Source organism: Gossypium raimondii, chromosome 12 (assembly GCF_025698545.1).
Source record: "Gossypium raimondii isolate GPD5lz chromosome 12, ASM2569854v1, whole genome shotgun sequence".
NCBI lineage: Eukaryota > Viridiplantae > Streptophyta > Magnoliopsida > Malvales > Malvaceae > Gossypium > Gossypium raimondii.
In genome coordinates, this window is record NC_068576.1 from 21,359,786 (window position 1) to 21,380,967 (window position 21,182).

The 21,182-nt window shown below is 34.4% G+C and overlaps 1 protein-coding gene across 12 annotated transcripts; it reads right to left on the reverse strand.

Annotated features, from left to right (window-relative positions):
- Positions 1 to 932: 932 nt before the first annotated feature.
- On the reverse strand, positions 933 to 9,754 carry LOC105763524 (calmodulin-binding transcription activator 3). Of its 12 annotated transcripts, none has more exons than XM_052624805.1 (14): positions 9,642 to 9,754; positions 8,656 to 8,775; positions 8,407 to 8,470; positions 7,687 to 7,802; positions 7,477 to 7,565; positions 6,611 to 6,653; positions 5,294 to 5,507; positions 5,034 to 5,147; positions 4,662 to 4,942; positions 3,794 to 4,333; positions 2,929 to 3,623; positions 2,143 to 2,722; positions 1,691 to 2,008; positions 933 to 1,300 (listed from the first exon to the last, which is right to left on the reverse strand). In XM_052624805.1, the coding sequence occupies exons 3-14, from the start codon at positions 8,441 to 8,443 to the stop codon at positions 1,187 to 1,189; spliced, it is 3,141 nt and encodes a 1,046-aa protein (XP_052480765.1). In that variant the 5' UTR covers positions 8,444 to 8,470; positions 8,656 to 8,775; positions 9,642 to 9,754; the 3' UTR covers positions 933 to 1,186. The 12 variants fall into 12 exon arrangements, with proteins under 12 accessions (XP_052480765.1, XP_012437210.1, XP_012437209.1 ...); XM_012581756.2 differs by having other exon boundaries at positions 9,583 to 9,748; XM_012581755.2 differs by having other exon boundaries at positions 9,575 to 9,745.
- Positions 9,755 to 21,182: the final 11,428 nt, after the last annotated feature.

The window sequence follows — 21,182 nt, forward strand, 5'->3', positions numbered from 1 at the left end:
ACTTGATGGATCGCACGAATATGTCATGGTTGCGGGCTCCCATGTGCAACCCATGACACTAGCACACGCATTATATACATACCCATATTCTTATTCAAACGGAAATTTAATATTTGATTAAATTAATTTTAAGCATTTAAATGCAAAATTAAATTATTATTCAATTTGCAACTTTGAATATGTACACATGGTGACTTAATAATATGACAAATAACAATTTCTGATCTATACCCACATTGGATTAATTTCCTAAATTGTATTTTTATATTACTATATATATGATTTCTTCAATTATAAACAATTTTTAAAAATAATATATAATGGATTTTCTTTTACTGTTTCATCTAATTTGTCACTTAAATTGATTCTCTACTGATTCAAGATATACCAATTTTATATATTCTATTAAACTTTAATTTCAACCAACACCTATCTAGATCTATTCATGACCCAAAAGCTTATCCGAAATTTGAGAGTTTGAGTAAAACTATTAAATTCAAAATACGAGGTTGAGAAAAATTTAACTCATTTAAAATATGAGCCGAGCTCAAGCTTAAATTTATTACCCAAAATAATATTAAAAGAAAATTATATATAAATTTCAATAAATAAAAATTATATAAGATTATTAAATATTAAATTAAAATAATATAAGCAAGTCTAAAATGGACTTTAATTAATTTGTTGCAAATATGAACAGACTTGAACAAATTTTTAAACTCATTTTGGGTCAAGCAAGGCGGCAAACAAAAATTATATTAATATCATGCGCGCATGAACACCTCCACCTCCAGACACCTTACACAGGTTGAATAACTGATCCAGGTGGTTCATTCATTTTTATACTGCAGTTTGCCTTGGGAAGCTTGCAATCTGCATGGAGGAGCATCTATAGCCCAAATCATAGCTTACCTTATAAGAAGGGACATTACTTGGGCAAAGGGCAACATTTATAAGCAAATGAAGTAATAAGCTACAACAAAGTAGGAAGTAGCATGACCCATCTTTATTACCAAAATCTATGGAGCTGTTATCTCATCTCACCTGATCAGTAATGGGTCACTCTATGAATCGCTACTTCCAACATTTACAAATTAATTCTAGCAACACTTACCAATAAGTACATATACCAGCTATTAAATCGAACATGATTTGTAATTGAATTACAGCACAAGATATGGTTCGCTCAAGGTGCCGTCTGCATGAAAGTGTCCTCATCTAATAGTTTTTCGAGATCAATCAAGTCTTTGTCCAAATCTGTCGTTTCTCCTGCAAAGTTGAGAACCTTATCGTACAAGACCTGCCAAGTTAATGCAAAGAGAGAATTTGTCATAAAAACCAAACTTAGTTTTCATGCATGCTTTCTAGCTCTTAATACTGATAACCATCCATGAGATACCAAGATCTTGCAGAGTCATCTCACGAAAGCTCGATTTCAGTGAAAAATCTAAACATCTCTAATAAGACCGAGCTTTCATGTGTCAATATCCTTACCAAGAGTAACTAATAACAATGTATTAGAGAGAACATTTCAATGACTTGAGTGTGAGTGACAGACATGGCTTTGTTCAATTTTTTCTAAGATTTTCATATGTTTGAAGGATCGTATCTCATACCTATGTCTATGCATGACTCTAACGTGGGTACTTTTAGAAAAATGAAGAGCTGGAATAACATAGTTTTCAATTACCTTCTCTTGGATCTCGGTGACAACATTTTTAATCCTACTATATTGATCTCGGCCTGCAGGATTCAGGGCCATGGACTTAACTCTGGCAAGTGCCTTCTGCAACCTTTCTTCAGTTTGCTTCCTGCCTTTTTTCAAGAAATCATAGTCATCCTCCTTTGAGGGCACAGATACGCTAGGACCCTTGGTGAGTGTTTCAGGTTTGAATCCACGTAAACCACTTCCTTTCCGTCTCCAACGTAAGATCACCTTCTCCACAATTCCTACTGACCAGACGATCTTCCGATAGTTTTTCCTTACCTGGTGGCCTCTTACATGAGCCTTTCATAAAAATTAAACAAAACTAAAAGTTAGGGTTCAACAATTCAACAATTATGATTGTCAAGGAAAATCACGACTCAATATAAAGCATGAATTATAAGAGCCAATAAACTAAAGCAGCAATGGCAATGGACCTGAATCTTGACAATGCGTTGGCGGATTATCAGAAACTCTTTTCTGCCCTTCCAACCACGAAACTTATTTTGTATGCGAATGGCAGCAGCATGCACGCGCTCATCATGTTGTCCGGGCTTGTTTGACTTGACTGCTAAAAGTGAAAGTGCACGCTCATCTGACATTCCATATTTATCATTACCATACTCTTTTAACTGCCTGTTTTGGAAAGACTGTACCCTGAAGACTTGATGGATGCGAGCAGCAGCTTGTGTGGCATTACGAACAGCAGCTAATGAGTCCTTTAGTGATGGGCCATCAGAAGCATCCCCATAGTTGAGTGGAGCTGTCTTTAGTTCCAAAATTTTCTGTATGACATCTGGTCTAGAATCTGTGGTACTGGCACTGCCTTGCTTATCCAAATTGAGGGATAGAAGATGGGAACTCAAATCACATTCTGCAAGATAACCAGAAATTCCTTTATGTCCGTTGGCTGAGGCCAGATCAGCAGGCGTTCTGCCTAAAGGATATTCTGGTGTTGGATCTGTTAATGCTCCGGGAGCTGCACCCAATGAAATAAGGGAAGCAACTGTGCGTTCTCTGATGTTCAAGACAGTTTATGTCAGCAGAAGCCAGACAAACCACAACAAGCACATCATTATTTTAGGACCCTTATTTTAGGAGGCCTGGAGCTCTACAGCCTAGAAAACGCTTGTTTCGAAAATAGGGTAGTAGGGGAAATTAATCAAAAAGATGAAAAATAAAATAGACAAAACATAATTTAACTAGATTTTCAAGATGCTTACCTGCCAGAAGATGCCGCCCAATGAAGTGCATTCCAACCATTCACATCCCGGAAGTTAACACTAACACCAGCAACTATCGTTGGTTCTAAGGCCCAATCATATCCAAGAGCAGAAGCAAAATGTATAACACCTTGGCCACCCTTGTCCAATATGCTAGGGCCTTTTCCACCTTCCACTATCTTCTGCAAGAGCCATACACGCAACTTCTCTTTCAATAGCTTTTTGAGCAGCTGCTCCTTTAGTTTTTCTAGGAAAAAGTCTTCCTCCAAGTTATGTGCCAACATTTGGTCCCATTCCTCAACATCCTCTTTCAGCAATGAATTAATTTTACTGCTCAGCTGGGATATATCAGCGATGCTATTGGTGTTAGAAGCGGGGGAACTGGAGCCAAGGCACAATAATCTACCAAATCGCATATCAAGAATTTTAATGGCATTACTGCTAGGATTATCAACAGTATCTATATCTAGGATATGACTGACTCGGTATTCGAACTCTCGGACTTCACTACAAGCTAATCTGTTGGAGCATGTGACATAGAAGGGAACCCTGCCAGCCTCATGTTTTGGAGTGTGGCAACGAAGAACACCATCTGCTATGACCTCTGCTGGAACTTCTACTTCCCCAAACATGCAAGACCACTTGCAATTTTCGGCATGGCCTTGACTTTTCAAGAACCTTCCTGTAATGAGGACCTGTGTGAAATAAAGAAAATAGAGGGAAAGAAAAAATGTTAACACATGAGAAAACTAGTTTTTTACATTCCACCACAGTGAGGAACTAATTATTCAGTATTTCAGCCTCATCAGTGAAATGTTGATATTTCAATGCTTGCTTGCCTTTCATGGAAAAAAATACAGCCTACCTTGATTTCAGAGCCTACATATGCCCAATTCGGTGAAAAATCAATAATACTGAAAAGCTGATCATGCGAGAGAGAAGGACCCAGCATAAAGGTATCTAACTGCTCTTGAGAGGGAATAGAGGAAACATCAATCCCATTTTGACCTTCCACCTCATCCCAATAGGCCCCAGAACTGGAATGCGTATGCGATTCATCTACATCTCCAAGTTCTTTACTCATCCAGCGGTTGAAACTATCAAGCTTCTTCAGACCTTCTGCTAAAGAACCATCAAACAGATGTGGTCTCATAGCAGAAGAGTAAACAGATTTCCCCTCCAGTGTCAAATAGTTCTCTGAATCTGGTTTAGGAACATATTCATGGTCCCCTTTTGAGGGGTCTGTCAGCTGGTTATTTAGTAGATAATGATCATGTTGCTTTTCTGGATGCAGATTGTGATTAACTTCTTCATCAAATTTTGAAGTAAGATCATATCTCAGGTCTGGATGCAACTTCTGGTCCAATGACCACTTCACTATATGAGAAGAATCACCCTCATAACCCTGTTTAGTGGCCAAATTAGGACTTAATTGGAAGAAGAAAAGGTAGAACATACACTATGCATTAAACTGCAGCAATGCAACTACTGCATATCATATAAGGTCATAGCTTTTAAAGGACCTAAATTTTCAATTACAGCTGGCATGACTGTAATGGCCATTATTAATGCCTTTTCTTTAAATAGTGCAATTCAACTTTTAGCATGTATTAAGCTAGAATTTTCAAAGCCGTTATCAAAGATAGTTATGGCAGAGAAAAATTCATGGTTTCAAAAACTACAATTTGCACCTTGAATTTACATATGCTAAATGAGGTAAATCACTCCATTACCTGCCACTCTTCTTGAGCATGTGATTGATCCTCAAACGCCTGCTTTTTAAGAAAGCTGTTGTCAAATAGCAGCCCCACAGTATCATTTTGTTTCAAGGTAAATGGTGGCTGATACTGTGCAGATTCAACCCCACGATCACAGTTTTCCAACACATCCTCCCATGATGTGAAATCAAGGTTCTTCTGGGGCTCATACGTTATTCCAGCAACATTATACTCTCTATCCTTGTCAGTTTGAGTAAGTTGAAAAGCAGTTATAGATGGCTTCCCATAACAATTATCTGTTAGCAGTGAAGGCCAGTAGTTAGCAAAAACAGAGAGGTAAATCAACAGGAAAGAAGGGAATAACACAAAATCAAAGAATTAACATACTTGAATGTGATACATGAACATATGGATCATAGAATCTGGTATCAGCCCTCCCTGCAACAGGCTGATGTGAATCAAGAAAAGAATGGAACTGTGAACTTGCTTGATGATTAGACACTGCATCAAATATCATCTTCATTGGTAAGAATAAGACAGACTAATGCATTCATTACTCACAAAACCAACATATTCTCAAACTAAATTAAATTAGCTACCTAATCATTTATTAAAAACTGAGCCATATTTAGCTAAAATAAACATACCTGATTCAGCATCTTCATATTCTGATGCCTGCACATGCACACTGTTCATGCTTGCTGTATCCATAGTTTGTGAAGGAATCTGACTATTATTGGGAAGAAAATTGGAAGACAGAGAACTTTCCACCTCAGAATTGGGTACAATTCCTACAGCTTCTTGGGAATATGGAATACCTCCTTCAGTCTCTTTGAGACGGTTAAAATTTGTCCTATTTCCCTGACAAAATTTCAGAAAGTAAAAAAGAAAAACTAAAAAATGGCTGTTCATGGGAACTATTAAGAAACTTACAGAAAACACTTGAGAATGAGACAAATATTAAATTCAATTATGTTCAGAGTTAAGAAATGTATACGAAAATCTGCAATTACATTTTGTGATGCCAAAGACCTTTAATGTTTTAGAAGAGATTAAGGAGCAATGTTTTACTATGTCTAGTTGCTCAGAAGGCAATGCTCACAACAGGAAAAAGGGTGGGAAAATATAGGAATTAGCAGCCTTTTATCCCCTCTAATTTCCTGTTTGCTCCCTTAATGCTGTCTAACAAACTTCCTTTTCCTGATTCAGAACAAGATTGGGGCAAGTCGAATAGAATGCCTAGTCCTGGTACAACAGGGGCAAGTTCACCACCTAATGTCAGTTGGTCCAAGTTAATGGCACCAAAAGACAGTAGAAAATATGAAGGAAGAAAATGAGCAATCATTCAAGGTAGAGATAGCCACACAGCTTAGATGGAAATAGCTCAAGTAAATTAACGGGAGTGAGAAGACAGTAGTGGACAAAGCAACAAACAATACAAAGTTCATACTGCTCAAGTATATATACATATACATATATATAATATTGACCATATAATATACACCATCTGACCATCAACACAGTACAAAATACAATACTTATCCTTGATTTAAGCCAAGAAAACTATGTTCTTGGCCTGCTGAAATTTTTGCATGCACAATAAAGAAATCAAGTAAAAATGAACATAATTGAATGTATTAACTTGTTTTAGAGCATTCAGACCGTACCACTTCAAAATGTACACATGAAGAGATAAGAAAGATGTCTACAAACAAAAAGCTGCTCCATCAATTTATATCAACTTCTTAAAACTCCTTTTTGGCCAGGTAATAATATTCAGAATTCTGCACCCATACCATCATCTAAAGCTAGAAATATATGGGTTTCAATTTCTAACTTTTACCAGTCAAAGAACCTTCTAACAAACGAAGCTATAAAACTATTATAAACTTCAAATAGTTCTTTCAAAGATGGATAAGCAGATGCAGAAAGAAAAAGAAAAAGGTGATAGAAAAAGGTCTGACCTTTACATCTCGATAGTGGACAAGAACAATGTGCGAGAGATCCCTACACATAGCAGTGAATTATGTCAGCAACCAAAGAGAGATTCCTTAAATTAGTTCTGCAGCAGAGAAACTAATTACAGTTTCAAGCAAAAAGCACATGCATTTCAAACAACAAAACATGACCCACATTAGCAGAATTGATTGCAAAAATTAGAAATCTCTGCCAACATGCTAAATAGTCTATTATCGTAATGCAAAACATACTATAAAAAGACAAGGAATCTTAGCTTTGGTATTTCATTATGTTAACCTTATTGAAGGTATAAATATGAGTTGATTGTTGACCAAGTTTTTTCCTAATTTTAGAGAAGAAAAGTCGAACCGATCAACAGAATTTCAGACTTAACAGCCATCTTTTGAATGTAGAAACAAAATATCAGAATTAATAATGCATGTAATATAGAAGCATCCTATCATGGAAAAGAAGAGGATAAAACCGAGTTCAGTACAGGCGTAAGCAAAAGAAAATTTTCGATACAGTCTAAACTGTCTTGGTGTATCGGTTTAACTGACATGAAAGAAAATAAATTCTAGGCTCAAATTTTAGTAATAGAAAAATTAAAGGACGAGTGTGTAATTTTCAGGAACAAGAAAAAATATAATTGCCTTCAACTCTCAGTGTCTCCATCACCTAAGTTTAGACTATCAACTCCAAAGTAGAGGAAGAATTTTTTTGTAAATCACATCTAACTATTATTTCATTGAGTGAAATAAACCAAGTATAACTAAAGCAAAATTTAATTATTGAAATAGAAAATGTAATGCACACACAATAATGTCAAAACAATGACCGCCACATGGCCCATAAACATATAAAGACTCACTCTTCAAGCATCCAATAACTGCGTCTTTGAAAATTTTCATTTTCTTCTCCATGAGCATAGTAGCAATGCAGAACATCAATGCTTCCTGCCTGAAAATATCAACATCTGTCCAATGGTTTTCACTTGAAGCAAAGAAAACTTCATACAAAATGTGTTCTTTCTTACCACAAAAGAATTCAACATAGACAACAAGATGACACTGACTCTTACCTTGAGTCTCTCATGAGCTTCCTTCACTGTCTTCCCATCCTTTTTCTTCCTCCAGTTATGTCCATCCTTTCTAAAGTATCTCAGTACCTTTCGATCAAAAAGAAAAAGTGAACCACCTGAAAACAGAAACAGTTGGATAATTAAATTTGGGATGTTAGCATAGTTTAAATATCAAAACGACATTCAATCCAATTTGGGATGTTAGCATATTTTAAATATCAAAACAGCCACTAACTGAATTCAGGATGTTAGCATATTTTAAGTATCAAAACAACCATTAATTACTAGTAGCAAACTTGTTCTGCTCATTATTGTAGAGGATGAATCTAACCCAAAATAAGTACTCTAAAAAATGCACCAAGACAAGCACTGGACTGTGTGATTTTGTAATCAATAATCAGCAAGTTATCCATCAACCAAGGGGCTAAATTAATAACCCAGAATAATAGAAAAATAAGATATCAGCAGATTTTAGGAAAAAGTAAGATATTTAAATTTAGATGTCAAGTTAATGATGTAATTTGACCCGCCATGGAATCAGAGGACTGAACACACACACACACACACACACACAAAAAAAAACAGAGAGAGAGAAGAATGGCATTATGAGAAAATAAGAAACAATATAGTAACATGGTTTGTTTGAGAACATTTTAACTATAGTATTTACATCATAAATGATTTTCTATCTGAAGCACAATCCAAATACAATTCCATTACCTAGGAAAAGGATTAAAAGAATTGAAAGACAGCACATTGACGTGGAATATTTGAGAAAAGAAAGCTGCAATCCCACAAGGGAAAGATATTGAGCAGATATTCAAAGAAGCAAATGATAATATTATCCTAAATGGCAGGAGAAATAGAACTTCAGAATCAAAAGAGCAATATTTTCATGATGTCAAGATAATTATCAACCTATCATCATCTAACAGCATGAACCATTACAATGCAATTAAAAGATCATACTTGGTGGCATATGTGCTGGTTCGGAAGAAATGTGGAATTTCTTATAATTTCTAAGAATTTCACATATTTCAGCTGGTCTTAACCACCTGTGCTGCGCTTCCAGGAGTATTTGATCAATATCTGCACCAAACAAGATGAGAGAGTTCGCTCAAATCTATGTACATAACTTAATATCAAAAAGTAAAAAACCACCAAATTACTCAAACCCTCACATTAACTTCGTAATAAAAAAGATTCTTGATTAATACACAGTTTTGTGTACCAAAGAAGAAGAAAGTCAAAACAGCTTCATTTGCCTTTTAATTCTGACCCTAAGTCTCTCTCTTTTCAACAAAATTAATACCCCCTCTGCTTAACCATTTCTCTTCTTCCGCATAAAAGAACCCGAATGAGAAGCCATAGTCTCGAACAAATTAATTTAAAACCCACCACAGAAACTAAAGTATAAGCAAGAGCACTACATTTTAGTAAACTAAACCATTAAAAAAAGGGAGTTAAAACAAGCAAATTTCAACATTCACTAGAAACCCAAATAAAAGATGATGTAAAAAACTAGGGGGACCGGTGGGGGGGGGGGAATGAAAAGAATATTGAAGAGCCAATTATATAGGTACCGAGTTGATTAGTAAGGACATAGCGCCTAGACTCTGCCATAATCTTGGCTTTCTTTCTTCTTTTTCTCTGTTCAACTCTCTCTCTCTCTTACCTCAAAATATAAAACCCTTGAGAAAAAGCTCCTTTCCAAGTACAGAAGTTATACTCATTTTAGGATCTGTTAAAAGCCCAAAACAAAACAAAAAAAGAACGCGGTTTATCGAGAAAAGAGAAAGTGGGTGACCGAAGGTAACGCGCCCTTGCTATGTAAGTTTTAATCTTGTTTGTAAAGAAGAATTTTCAAATACAGAAAATTTATATATACATATTTACAAGAGAAAGAGAGAGGAAATCGCCGAGGAAATGGATGGAAGAAGGATTATCACTATCACCCAGGATTCAACGTCGTAGACTTTCTTCGCTCCACTTTTTGACCACCCTTCTTACTTATTGAAACAATCTGCCTCTGCCATTCTCTTTTATCATTTTCCCCAACTTAACTAAACTTTTCTTTTGGTGACAAGGGTACATAAACTATCTTTTATCTATTTTACACTAATTTATAATTTACCCATTAAATATCATCATTGGAAGTTTAAAATATATTTTTAAATTTTTTTTCTTCTACATTATTTTTCTCTTTATTTATTTTTTTCTTTTCTTTTCCATTTTCTTTCTTCTTCCTTTTAATATTTGTCAAATACTAACAATATTTATACCGAAAATAAAATACTATTCAAAATTCACTCGCTCGAAATCAAGACACTAGCCATTAATTATATTTTCAAATTTTACTGCATGCTTGTTGAACCTGGCCAAATTTAAAAAGTTCTTTTATTAATCAAAATTAGTGTTTTTAAAAACCGAACAGATCCATTGGACAAGAAACTGACTGGAATATCAATCCAGAGATAAAAATTGGCTTGGTAACTTTTCGTTTTGAGGTTTTCATACTTGGGATTGAATATTAATTATATGCTGAAATTGGATTGAGCATGTCACTTGGCTAAATTAATAATCGGGGACTTTATTCGTTTTTCCGCTATAAGCCAGATAAACAAAAATGTTTTTCTTTAAAGGCAATGTCGTGCAATGAATTTTTTCTAAAAACCACGCCAATTTTGCTAACTTGACTTAATAAAGGATGGTTTAATTAGATGAACGTTTTCCCAAAATTAACAAAGGCAACCGCGATTTTATTAAAAGTTAGTGTTTTGGAGGTTTTCAACTATCAACAGAGTAAGTTTGACGACTAGGTGTCCAATGTGACTTTCACGATCTGGCCATAACATTTAAGCGGGGTTTGGGAGGTTACATTTAGTGGTATTAGAGCCAGGTTCATAAACTCAGCTTGAGGTTTTAATGGATCTATATGCATTCATTGAAAACAAAAGGGTATTCTTTGGAATCTTGGGTACCCCATGGCGACAAAATTAATAATAAAAAATAATTTTGATCAACCCATGGATCCATGTGCGAGGAATGGATCGGGGTGAAATAATGGTTTTGAAATTACCGTAATTTCAATCTGAGTAGACAGTGACGCCTCGGCAATGAGAACTCTGATATACTATCGAACCAAGCTGCAACCTTTTATGATTCCGACCTCTACGTAATCCCCCCAGTTTGACAATGAACAGAAGAAAATCTCCAAAACTGTTTTGGAGAAAACTTTGCTTGAGGGCTGCTAGACCTCACAAGTAAAAATACGTAATCTTTTTTTTAGGGTTTTTTTAATTAGTATATATATTTTTTTATCCGAACATAATAATCATAATTAAAATAAATAATACAATAATTTTTTAACCGAAAATTATAACTACATTAATTATAACAAAGATTTCAGTAAACTATATTTATTTAAATTTATATACGAACCAAATTCATATATATTAATAGAACTGTGTTCTCATTATGTGTACAACATTCTTGTACATATAATATGTTCGATATTTGATTGCCCAATTAAATTAATTCTATAATTAATTTAATTCATGTGACAACCAAACACAATACCAACTATGTTTTATTCCGTTCATTTCAACCATAGGGTGTGACCCTGTAGGTTCTTATAACGTTAGCAGTAATATTAGAACGATTCTAATGTTATGAACAATGAGTGGCATCTAGCAATGCATTATTGCTATCTAAGTTACAAAAAGTCATGATTCGACATAACCTTTTGTGATTAACCTTTCATGCATTAATCCTTAAGCCCTTTTATCTTTGGAATGGACACAAGTCATGGAATAGTCACACTTGCATAGTCCATCCCATGTTCCTTGATATCTTGGTAGACTATGATATACAAATAAGTATGACATCTCATATCAACTTATTTGAGCATGGCCATGCATTTCTAGTCTCACTTAATCAAGTGGCCTAAGATATTACTCCCATTATGTAGGAGGGACTTATCCTATATTGATCAACCATATCCCTCTACATAGATTGTGGTATATCCAACATCAACCTTTATAGAACAACCAATTATGGTATACGTTTGACTATATCAAAATATGCAACTCACGATGTTGGGATAATGATGATCTCAAGTCTAAGGATCATACATATATTAATCACTGTGAGTAATGTTGTGACAATTACATAATAATCCAAGAAACATACCCATAGCAGGTCAGTCCAATATGTTGTTCTCTAACACACATATTCATGCATTGATTTTGACACTCTTTATCATCAATCAACTACATATTAGCCTTAATGCATTATTATTGTCCTAGCCAACAATAATATTTGACTAAGGACCTTTTCAGAATATTCATATTATTCTCATGACATTATTATAAAAATAGTTTATTTATACACACAGAAAAGAAACTGAAATAATAATGGTAACGCCTTATATTAATAAACATGATATATCAAGTATGTTATTACAACCATCTCATGATTGATCTTTGGGCATACTCTTACAGTATTATGGGAAATACAAGCCACGAAAAATCTTGAAAATGATATTATACAAAGAAAAGTAGGTCCGAGACTTCGATGTCGGTTGCCATAGAAAATCTATTGTTAAATTATAGGTAAAACACTAAATGTTTATTATTGTAGGCATAGAACCAAAATATCTAGTATTTATATTATCTTTGAAAGTGTAATATAGGAAACTGAAAACTGACTAAAGGTAGCCAGTGATTATTTTTTTGAAATTTTAGATCAAACTTAAGATTGTAGGATATGTAATGAACAACCGATGAATGAACAACTGCGGGGCTCAACGTTGAGCTACCTAGGTTAAGTTATTTTTCCTCAAGGAATTGTGCCTAACCTTGAAATAAATGAGACCGTAATTGTGCCTACTTATGAAGGCGGAAACCAGGAGGTTGGGGATGATGTAGTGTCCTAAACGATGCTAGGAGTTTTTGAAAAGGTTTTCAAGATTATGATTGAGAGGACTAAGATGGAGGAAGAGCGTAAACGCTTGAAGTGCAAGGGAGAGGAAAAGAATAAAATTCAAAATAAGAGAGAGCCTGGTTATACTGATCCAAATCCACGATCTTTAAAGTGGGCTAGAGAAGCTAGACCCCAACGAAATATTGTAGTGGTTATTACTGGAGGAATTGTTGGATCAACTAGGGTTTTGATTTGTAGATACTAAGATAAGCGCCATTCAGGCGAATGTTGGGAAAGAATGCTCCTCGCCAAGTAAACAGATGCAACTCCGGCACAAAATCAGAGGGTTAGTCAGTTTCCTCCAAAGGGTCCAATTAGAATTGAAGTTAGACAACTAGCACTGGTTTACGCAGCTAGGCATCACAAGGACCAAGACACATCTGACGTCAATGTAGGAACATTTACTAAATCGTACTTCACATCGATTAATTCTGACTTCACTTGTTTGTTCAATGTTAGTAGAGTTTTTAATAAATTTGGAATCAGGGTAGAGGAATCCAATAGTAAAATTTATGCAATTAGATCTTAAAGAGATATTCGTTGGTTTTAAGAGAAACATGTCTGGAATTGTATTAGAAATTAGAGTTGCGCAACGAAAGTGTGGCAACTCAGTTTAAATAGAGGAGTATAGGATTTCGTGACTAAGAAAAATTTCGAGGACGAAATTTCTTTAAGGAGTGGAGAATTGTAACATCCCAAAAATAGGGGGTTAGTAGAATCGAGTTTGTGAATCGAGAGAGAGAGTGGTCATTCCCTAATTTTTTAGATTATCTGTGTGTTTTTATGAAATATGTGAGGTATTGGTTTGTTGGATAAGTGTTAGTGAAATATTCCTTAAAACCCAAGTCAAATCCCTTCTCTTGCACCATTTTCATTATTTTGTAAATTTTGCATCAAATCCTAATATGTGACACACCTTATTTTTAAAATAAATACCACAAAATTATTTCAAGAATGAGAAAATAGCCTAGTGGTTAAAAGAAATATGAGAAAGCAGGAAAATTAAATTAATGTCCTAAGTTTGAATATTTTCCCTTACAAAATAATTAAATTTTGCAAAATCCTGTGTTGTTTTTTTGTGTATGCCGTCCATACCCTCTTAGACCTAGGTGTATATATTATTTTTTGCCTTTTAGTCTCATTCTTCCCACCCTAGCTGTCCCTATCCTTCTCATCTCCTCTTCTCTTTCAATTTTTTTCTCTCTTTCTCCATTTTTGCACCGCCCATAACTTTTAATTTATCATCTTTTTCTTTTCTTTTTGCACCAAGATCTTGGACCATCTCCCCCACCACCTTGCTTTCATTTTTCCCTAATATATTCAGCCCCAAATCTAAAATCTTGGACCTCTAAGATCGATTCCTATCGTTGCCAAGAAGTGCCATTGCCGCCATTAGTATCTAGCTTGTGTAAAATCTCATTTTCTCTCAATTTATTGATAAATCTTGTTAAATAAAACCTAAATTTCAAAATATTGAATTTGGGGTATTTTTAAAGATTTAATGGGTATTTTATAGCTTTTTAATTGATCTCAAATGTGGTTTTAAATCAACCCCAATTTGGCCACCGTGGGTGGTGCACGCACCTATGGGCAAGAAAAGGGGGTTGTGGTTTCTTTAATTTTTCCCATATATTTCTAACACGATCTTGGGTTCTTAAACCCTTCCTAATCAGCCTTTAGACATAAGTTAATTGGGGAAAATCAATCTTAATCAATCGACAATTCTGATTTGACTATTTGGGAAGTGTAAGTGTGGTTAATAGTAAGCTAGTGAATAGTTTCGGTTTAGATATTGAGAAAAGTTGTTAATTGATCAAATAAGAAATTTTTAATCATAGATTAGCTAGTTATTTTTTAGTAATTAATGTGTTTAGGTGCTGACTTAAATGCCTCAAATCAACAGTAAAGCCGAAAGACGTTCGCGCGTACGATTCGCCTCAAATCAGTGTAAGAAATCTAACTAGTTTGGATTCGAAATATAGTTGTATTTATGGAGATTGGATTGAACCAATAAATGGGTGTTTAGGGGCTGTTTAATAGGTTTATTTATTTAATTTTATATTGATTATTAATTTATGTCTGTTTTAAAGTTTATTAGAGAAACCACAAGATCCGCTAGTGTGCTACAAAAGAGCATAAAATAAGGTGTGGTCCTAAACTCAATAACTTGATTGGTAATAATAATTATTATGATTTAATTGATGATTTAGCTTTTTTATTAGGCTTGGCATAATAGCTAAGTAATTAAATTTGTGAGTGGCCGAATCAAGTACGTTTCGAGCCCTAACTATTTGGCATGGTAGCAATGTTGCTAGTTTGACTAAATGATTGACATTGTCATGAATGTTTGGTTAATTTGATGAATGATTGGTTTTATTTATAGCATGTTTATGAATGAAAATAAGGCTTATGCATGATATATTTGTACAAGTGATTTGTTATGAAATGTTCGTAAGATCGCTAAGCATGCACACAAAAGAGTTGTGAATGTACATGAAATTATGATTTGTGAGTGATACCATCCTAATGGTAATTTGAAAGTTGGATTATTGATTCCATATTCTGAAAGTATTTGATAATTGAGGGCATGTTGAACATGTCAATTAAATGTGAAAGTATTGAATTATGGCTATGTATGAGATTATTTGAAATATTGCATATGCATTGGGGTGGATAATTATTGTGGTTGACGGAGAAGTTCCGTGGGGTTCTAGCGGCATAGTAAGTCCGCATTTATACGTAGTAAGTGCAATAAACCTAGAGTACCAAGGGGATTGGCGATTTTTTCGCATTATATGTTATTCAACAGATTTTCTGCATATATGTTATACGGTGGTTTTTACCACATCGAGCGTTGCTCGCATTCGTTGGAGTTTGGTAGAAGGATTCAGAGGAACATGTGGTGTGTAGCGGATGGTTAGGGTAGGAACCTTTTTGCATTGCACCATGCTCATGACATACTTGAACATTATTGATTTATGCTACGTATTGCATTGTGTTGTATTGAATTGTATCGAAATTAATGATTGTTACTCGAATGAATAATGACTCATGCTCATACACCGTTTGACATCGATTTTGAAAATGGCTATGTAATGATATGAAATTACTATGATGGTTCTGTGTTCTTCTGTTAATGCTAATATGTTTCTTTATATTTTATATTTATTTCTATTTAAATAACTATTCGACTCACACTGAGCTTTCATAAGCTCACCCTCCATAGTGTTTAACTTTTCAGGGAAACCTCGAAATTAGGACCGGATTCGGCATTCAGAGAATCACCTTGGACCTCGGACTATTTTTAACAAGTCTCTATTTGTTCTGGTTTGTAATTTTCAGCTGTTTCTGGCTTCTCGCTTGGTAACTTTTCATACTTGGGATTGATTATTAATTATAAGTTGATATTGGGTTGAGCATGTCACTCGGTTAAATTAATAATTGGGGATTTTGGTCATTTTTTCACTGCAAGCCAGATAAACAAAAAAATAAATAGTTTTCATCACAAGGTATTCCATGTCTCTTCGATTGTCATCGCTCCATCTTCTCCTCACCATGGACTCCTTTTTGAAAAAAAAAATACATTTATGCCTTATGTTTGTTTCTGGCTCAGAAGAATTCAAAAAATAAAAAAATAATACTATGTGAAGATTATAATATACGGCCTATTCCTATGAGCCACAACCTTGACAAAAAGATAATAATTATATAACAAATATATAATATTGCATTTGTCGAAACCATTTTTTTTAAAACAAAATTGTGTCGACTTTTATTTTGAAAATATTAATAAAAAATAGGAGTCACCACCGATATTTTTTGAGGTGTGATCGGATCACCTTGCAATTCAATCGTTTTAATAAAATGTTTTGATTTTACTAAAACAATGATTTTGGTCTACGGAATTCAAGAAAAACGGGTTTGGGAGTCGGTTACGTGCGAGGAAGGATCAGCACCCTCGTCATGCCCAAAATTGATACCTAATTGATTAATTAATGTCTTAATGTCGAAAAGTTGAAAATTCGAAAATAATTTTAAAAAAATATGATCCTCTTGTTAAAATTACTTAAAAATTTAAAGAATGGTGTATTTCACGTTAATCGAGAAAAAAAATTATATCCCGTGAGTTAGGACACAATATCTTAAATCCCGAAACGAGAATAAACACCGAAAATTTATTTTTATTTTTTGAAATTTTGATCATCTCGGTTTTAGAGAAGAAATCATATCCTGTAAGTTGGGACACGATCCTTTTTTATTCCAGAGATAAAAAATATTTTTTGAAAATAGTTCGTATATTCGGATTTATTAGAAAAATCAAGACCCCGTAATTTAGGGAACGATCTCTCGAATTCCAAAATACGAAATATTACTTTTTTTAAAAATTATGCACTTGAGTCGAAATTAATGAAATATTTAAAATGTTACACAAAATAAATATTAAACCGATGAATGACTATAATACGAGCGAAAACAAATCATAGCATATAACATACATTACTTTAACACTAACATTAATCAAAAGCAAGAAAGTCAATAATAATAATGAGTAATAATAGTAGTAACAATAAAAACACACATAACAAGACAATATTGAAAATTTTTAAAAATAATAAATAAATACATAAAATAGCATTGAGGAGATTAATCTAGGAAATATATATATATATATAAAACTATTATAAAATGGGTGAAATTTGGGTTATAGTAAAATAATAATAAAAAATAGTTTAAAGTTTTGAAATTACATAAAAAATAAAGAAAAATAAAAATAAAATAAGTGCATTTAAAGTGTTTAAATAAGTAAATAAAAATATAATGGAAATAATAACATAAAAACTAATTGATTTAATGATATAGTTATGATAATAATAAATATATAAATAATAAAGGTAAAATAATAACATAATAATAATATTAAATTAATTAATTTAATAATAAAATAGCCAAAATAACAAAAAAGGACTAAATTAAGCTTAAAAAAATTTGGGGCAAATCAGAAGTAAATGACAAAAGGATGACCCTTCTAAACGCGCGAATAACAATGAAGGACTAAAAGGGTAATTTTCCCTTCCTTCAAAACGCGTCGTTTCATTCGGGATTAAAATGCGATGAAACAAAATTAACAGGCTTAATTTAAAGAAATAAAAATAAATAAAAAGGATCTAATTAAAACAAGTATAAAAAGTGGAGGGACCAAGGTTATAAATAACCCATTTAACAAAAACACGTGGATCTCTCATGGAGCTGGTCGCCACATGTGTAGCCTTATCTGTCTTGTTTTGAGGCCACCAAACAGCTCTAAACAACACTGTTTCACACCTTTTATAAAAAAACAACGTAATTCTTTTTAAAAGACATTCTGCCATTTAAAAAAAAACAAATCAACCCTATTTTTCTCTGTTAGGGTTTCGAACCCTGCCTTAGCCACCGCCATTTCACCGTGCCTCTGCCGCGATTCCACCGTGAATGGTAGTTGGAGGCGTGCCACGTTGGGCTTTTTAGCCTCTTTTGAGCGGATCTGAAGGCGAAGGTAAGCCCCCTTTTCCTTTTCTTCTTTTTTTCTATGCTCTTTTCTAAAAAATAAATCGAAATGAAGAAAAAAACGAGAAAATCATCCACTACATTAAATCCCTATTTGGTATTTTTTCTGAATGTTGGTACCGACTGCTTGTTGTTGTTTTTTGATTGATTTGTAATAAAAAGTCATTACCGAATACAAAAATTGGCCTTTTTATATCCCGAAATCCTCTTTTTCTTTTTCTTTTTTATGTTGCTTCTTTTCTTTTAGATTCTTTTAGCATTTTGCAGGTACAAAGCCGTACGGTGGTGACGTGGAGGCACACGTGGTGGTGTGGCGTGCTTGGCTGCCGCTGGGGTGTGCGGCGGTTGAGGCTTGGTTGCTGCTTAGGGTTTTTCTTTGTGTTTTTTCTTTGCAAATGGGTTTGGGTCTAAGTTGTAATATGGCTATTTAGGCTGATGTTATTTTATTTGGGCTGTATTTGACTGTTATTTATTGGACTTTTATTTTTTTTGGTTTATTTTTTTGTTTATTTAATTGGGCCCAGGCAAATTGGGCCTATTACAGCTGCCCTTCTTTGCTCGTTGTCGTGTAATGGGAATGGAGTAAAGACTAAAAAGGGTCAATTTTCCCCAGTCTTGCCAAATCTTGACTTCTTTTGGTGCTTCTCTTATTCACGTAGCCTCGTTCTTACTCGCTGCAAATTTAGGGAGAAGAGATTTGTAACTTCGATCTACTCCGTTGTAATTTTAGGGGGGTTAAACTTGTGACTTCAATCTGCTCTAATGCAATTTCAGGGAGAAGAGATTTGTAGCTTCTATCTACTCCGCTGGAACTTCAAGGAGATAAGAATTGATAATTTCAATCTACTCCACTACAACTTCAGGGAGATAAGGCTGGTGGCTTCAATCTGCTCCACTGCAACTTCAGGGAGATAAGGCTGGTGGCTTCAATCTGCTCCACTGCAACTTCAGGAAGATAAGATCTGCCATAATTTGTAGTTGTAATCTGTTCCATTGTAATGCCAGAGAAATAAGATTTGCTGTCTTCAATCTGCTCCGCTACAACTTTCGAGAGATAAGGCTGGTGGCTTTAATCTGCTCCACTGCAACTTCAGGAAATAAGATCCGCCATAATTTGTAGCTTTAATCTATTCCACTACAACACCAGGGAAATAAGATTCGTTGTCTTCAGTCTACTCCGCTGCAACTTTAGGGAGATAAGGTTTGGTGGCTTCAATCTGCTCCCCTGCAACTTTAGGAAGATAAGATCTGCCATAATTTGTAGCTTTAATCTGTTCCACTGAAATGCCAAGGGAATAAGAGTCGCTATAATGACTTTAATCCATCCCATTGCAACTTCACGGATATAGGATTTGTAACTCCACTAATCTGTTCTTTGGGGAACATGACCTGTAGAATCCATTTCATGGGTCTATTTATGCCTAATGATTAGGATGTTATGATCAGAATGAATCAAAATCTCCTAATTAGATGTGTATGAATAAATGCAAAATGTCATGAAAATGATCTCTTAATGTTTGAGTTGTTATTGCTCGTTGTTCATTAAGGCTCTATCACCGACATGTCATAACGTCATCTTGTTCAGCTTGTATCTCCAAAGAAACACTCATATTTTACTTAATCAGATTGCCCTTACTGTAACTTCTAGGTTCAATCCACTGTACTTTTGGGACATAATATTTGTACCATCTTCTTCTCACATTAATCCAAGGTATTAGATCTGTCTCTTATTCAATCTTCTCCTACTGCAATTCAAGGGTACAAGATGTGAATCTCTTTGGTCTTTTACACCATTCCCAGGGTGTCGTGACCAGATGTTTATGCACAAATGTAGAATTTTCTTCTCCAAGAATAATCTCCTCTTATTGCTTGGTGATCATTGCTTGTTTGTTCATTAAAGCTTTATCACCGACACGATATTTTGTCGTTTTGTTCAATCAATATTTTGACAACAAAATCTGAAGGGACAGTCTTAATTTAGACTCTTCCTTCTCAGATATTTCCAACCTTTAAACTTGGTGTGTTCTAAACAATAGTCCTATTTCAGGTTCTTGTATCATTTAGAAACTTCTAGAATAATATGCAGAACTTCCTTTGTGAAAGTATTGTTAATCCATTAATCATTATTCCAATACAACATACTTGCAAAAGATCATAACACTGGATAAGAATAGAACTTTGGAACATAGCTCAAAATGAATAAATTATCAAGGATGGTAAAAAATAAAAAGAGAATTGATTGGGAACATGTATCTTGAAAAGAATAAAATATTCCAAGAATAGCAAATTCAATATAAGTAATATGAAGACTAGGTGCCCCAGATATCGCAGCTTGAACCCAGATATCGCAGCTTGAACTTTTCTGTACAAACTTTCTAAAAACCGTTTTGAGCTTGACATGTGTTTAGGAGATCTAGAGTACTTTGCTGATGCTCCAGATGACGTATTCCCTTTCCTGTTGACTTAGATATAGCAAGATCACCGTATACTCCATTTTGATCAAAATTTGAGCCACCCTTTTCGGGTTTTCAACTCAAATTCCCTTTGGTCTCAAGACGCCCTTTGTGGGTTTTCACCTTGGCCTCTTCTTTTTTTTTTTGGAACTCAAAGTGCCCTTTGTGAGTTTTCACGTTGGTCCCTTCTCCTTCTTTAGGTGAAGTACTTCTTGACTGATTCTGAATTTACAGGATTAGGCAAGTTTTTACCATCCATCTCGGTCAAAATCAATGCTCCTCCAGAAAATGCCTTTTTTACCATATAAGGTCCTTCCCAATTTGACATCTGATTCTCTCTAAAATCCTTTTTAGGGGAAGAATCTTTGTTAATACCAGGTCTCCCTCGTGGAATTCTTTGGGATGAACCTTTTTGTTGTAAGCTCGCATCATTTGTTTTTGGTACATCTGACCGTGGTGAATAGCTTTTAGCCTTTTTTCTTCAATTAGGTTCAATTGATCATATCAAAAATGGAT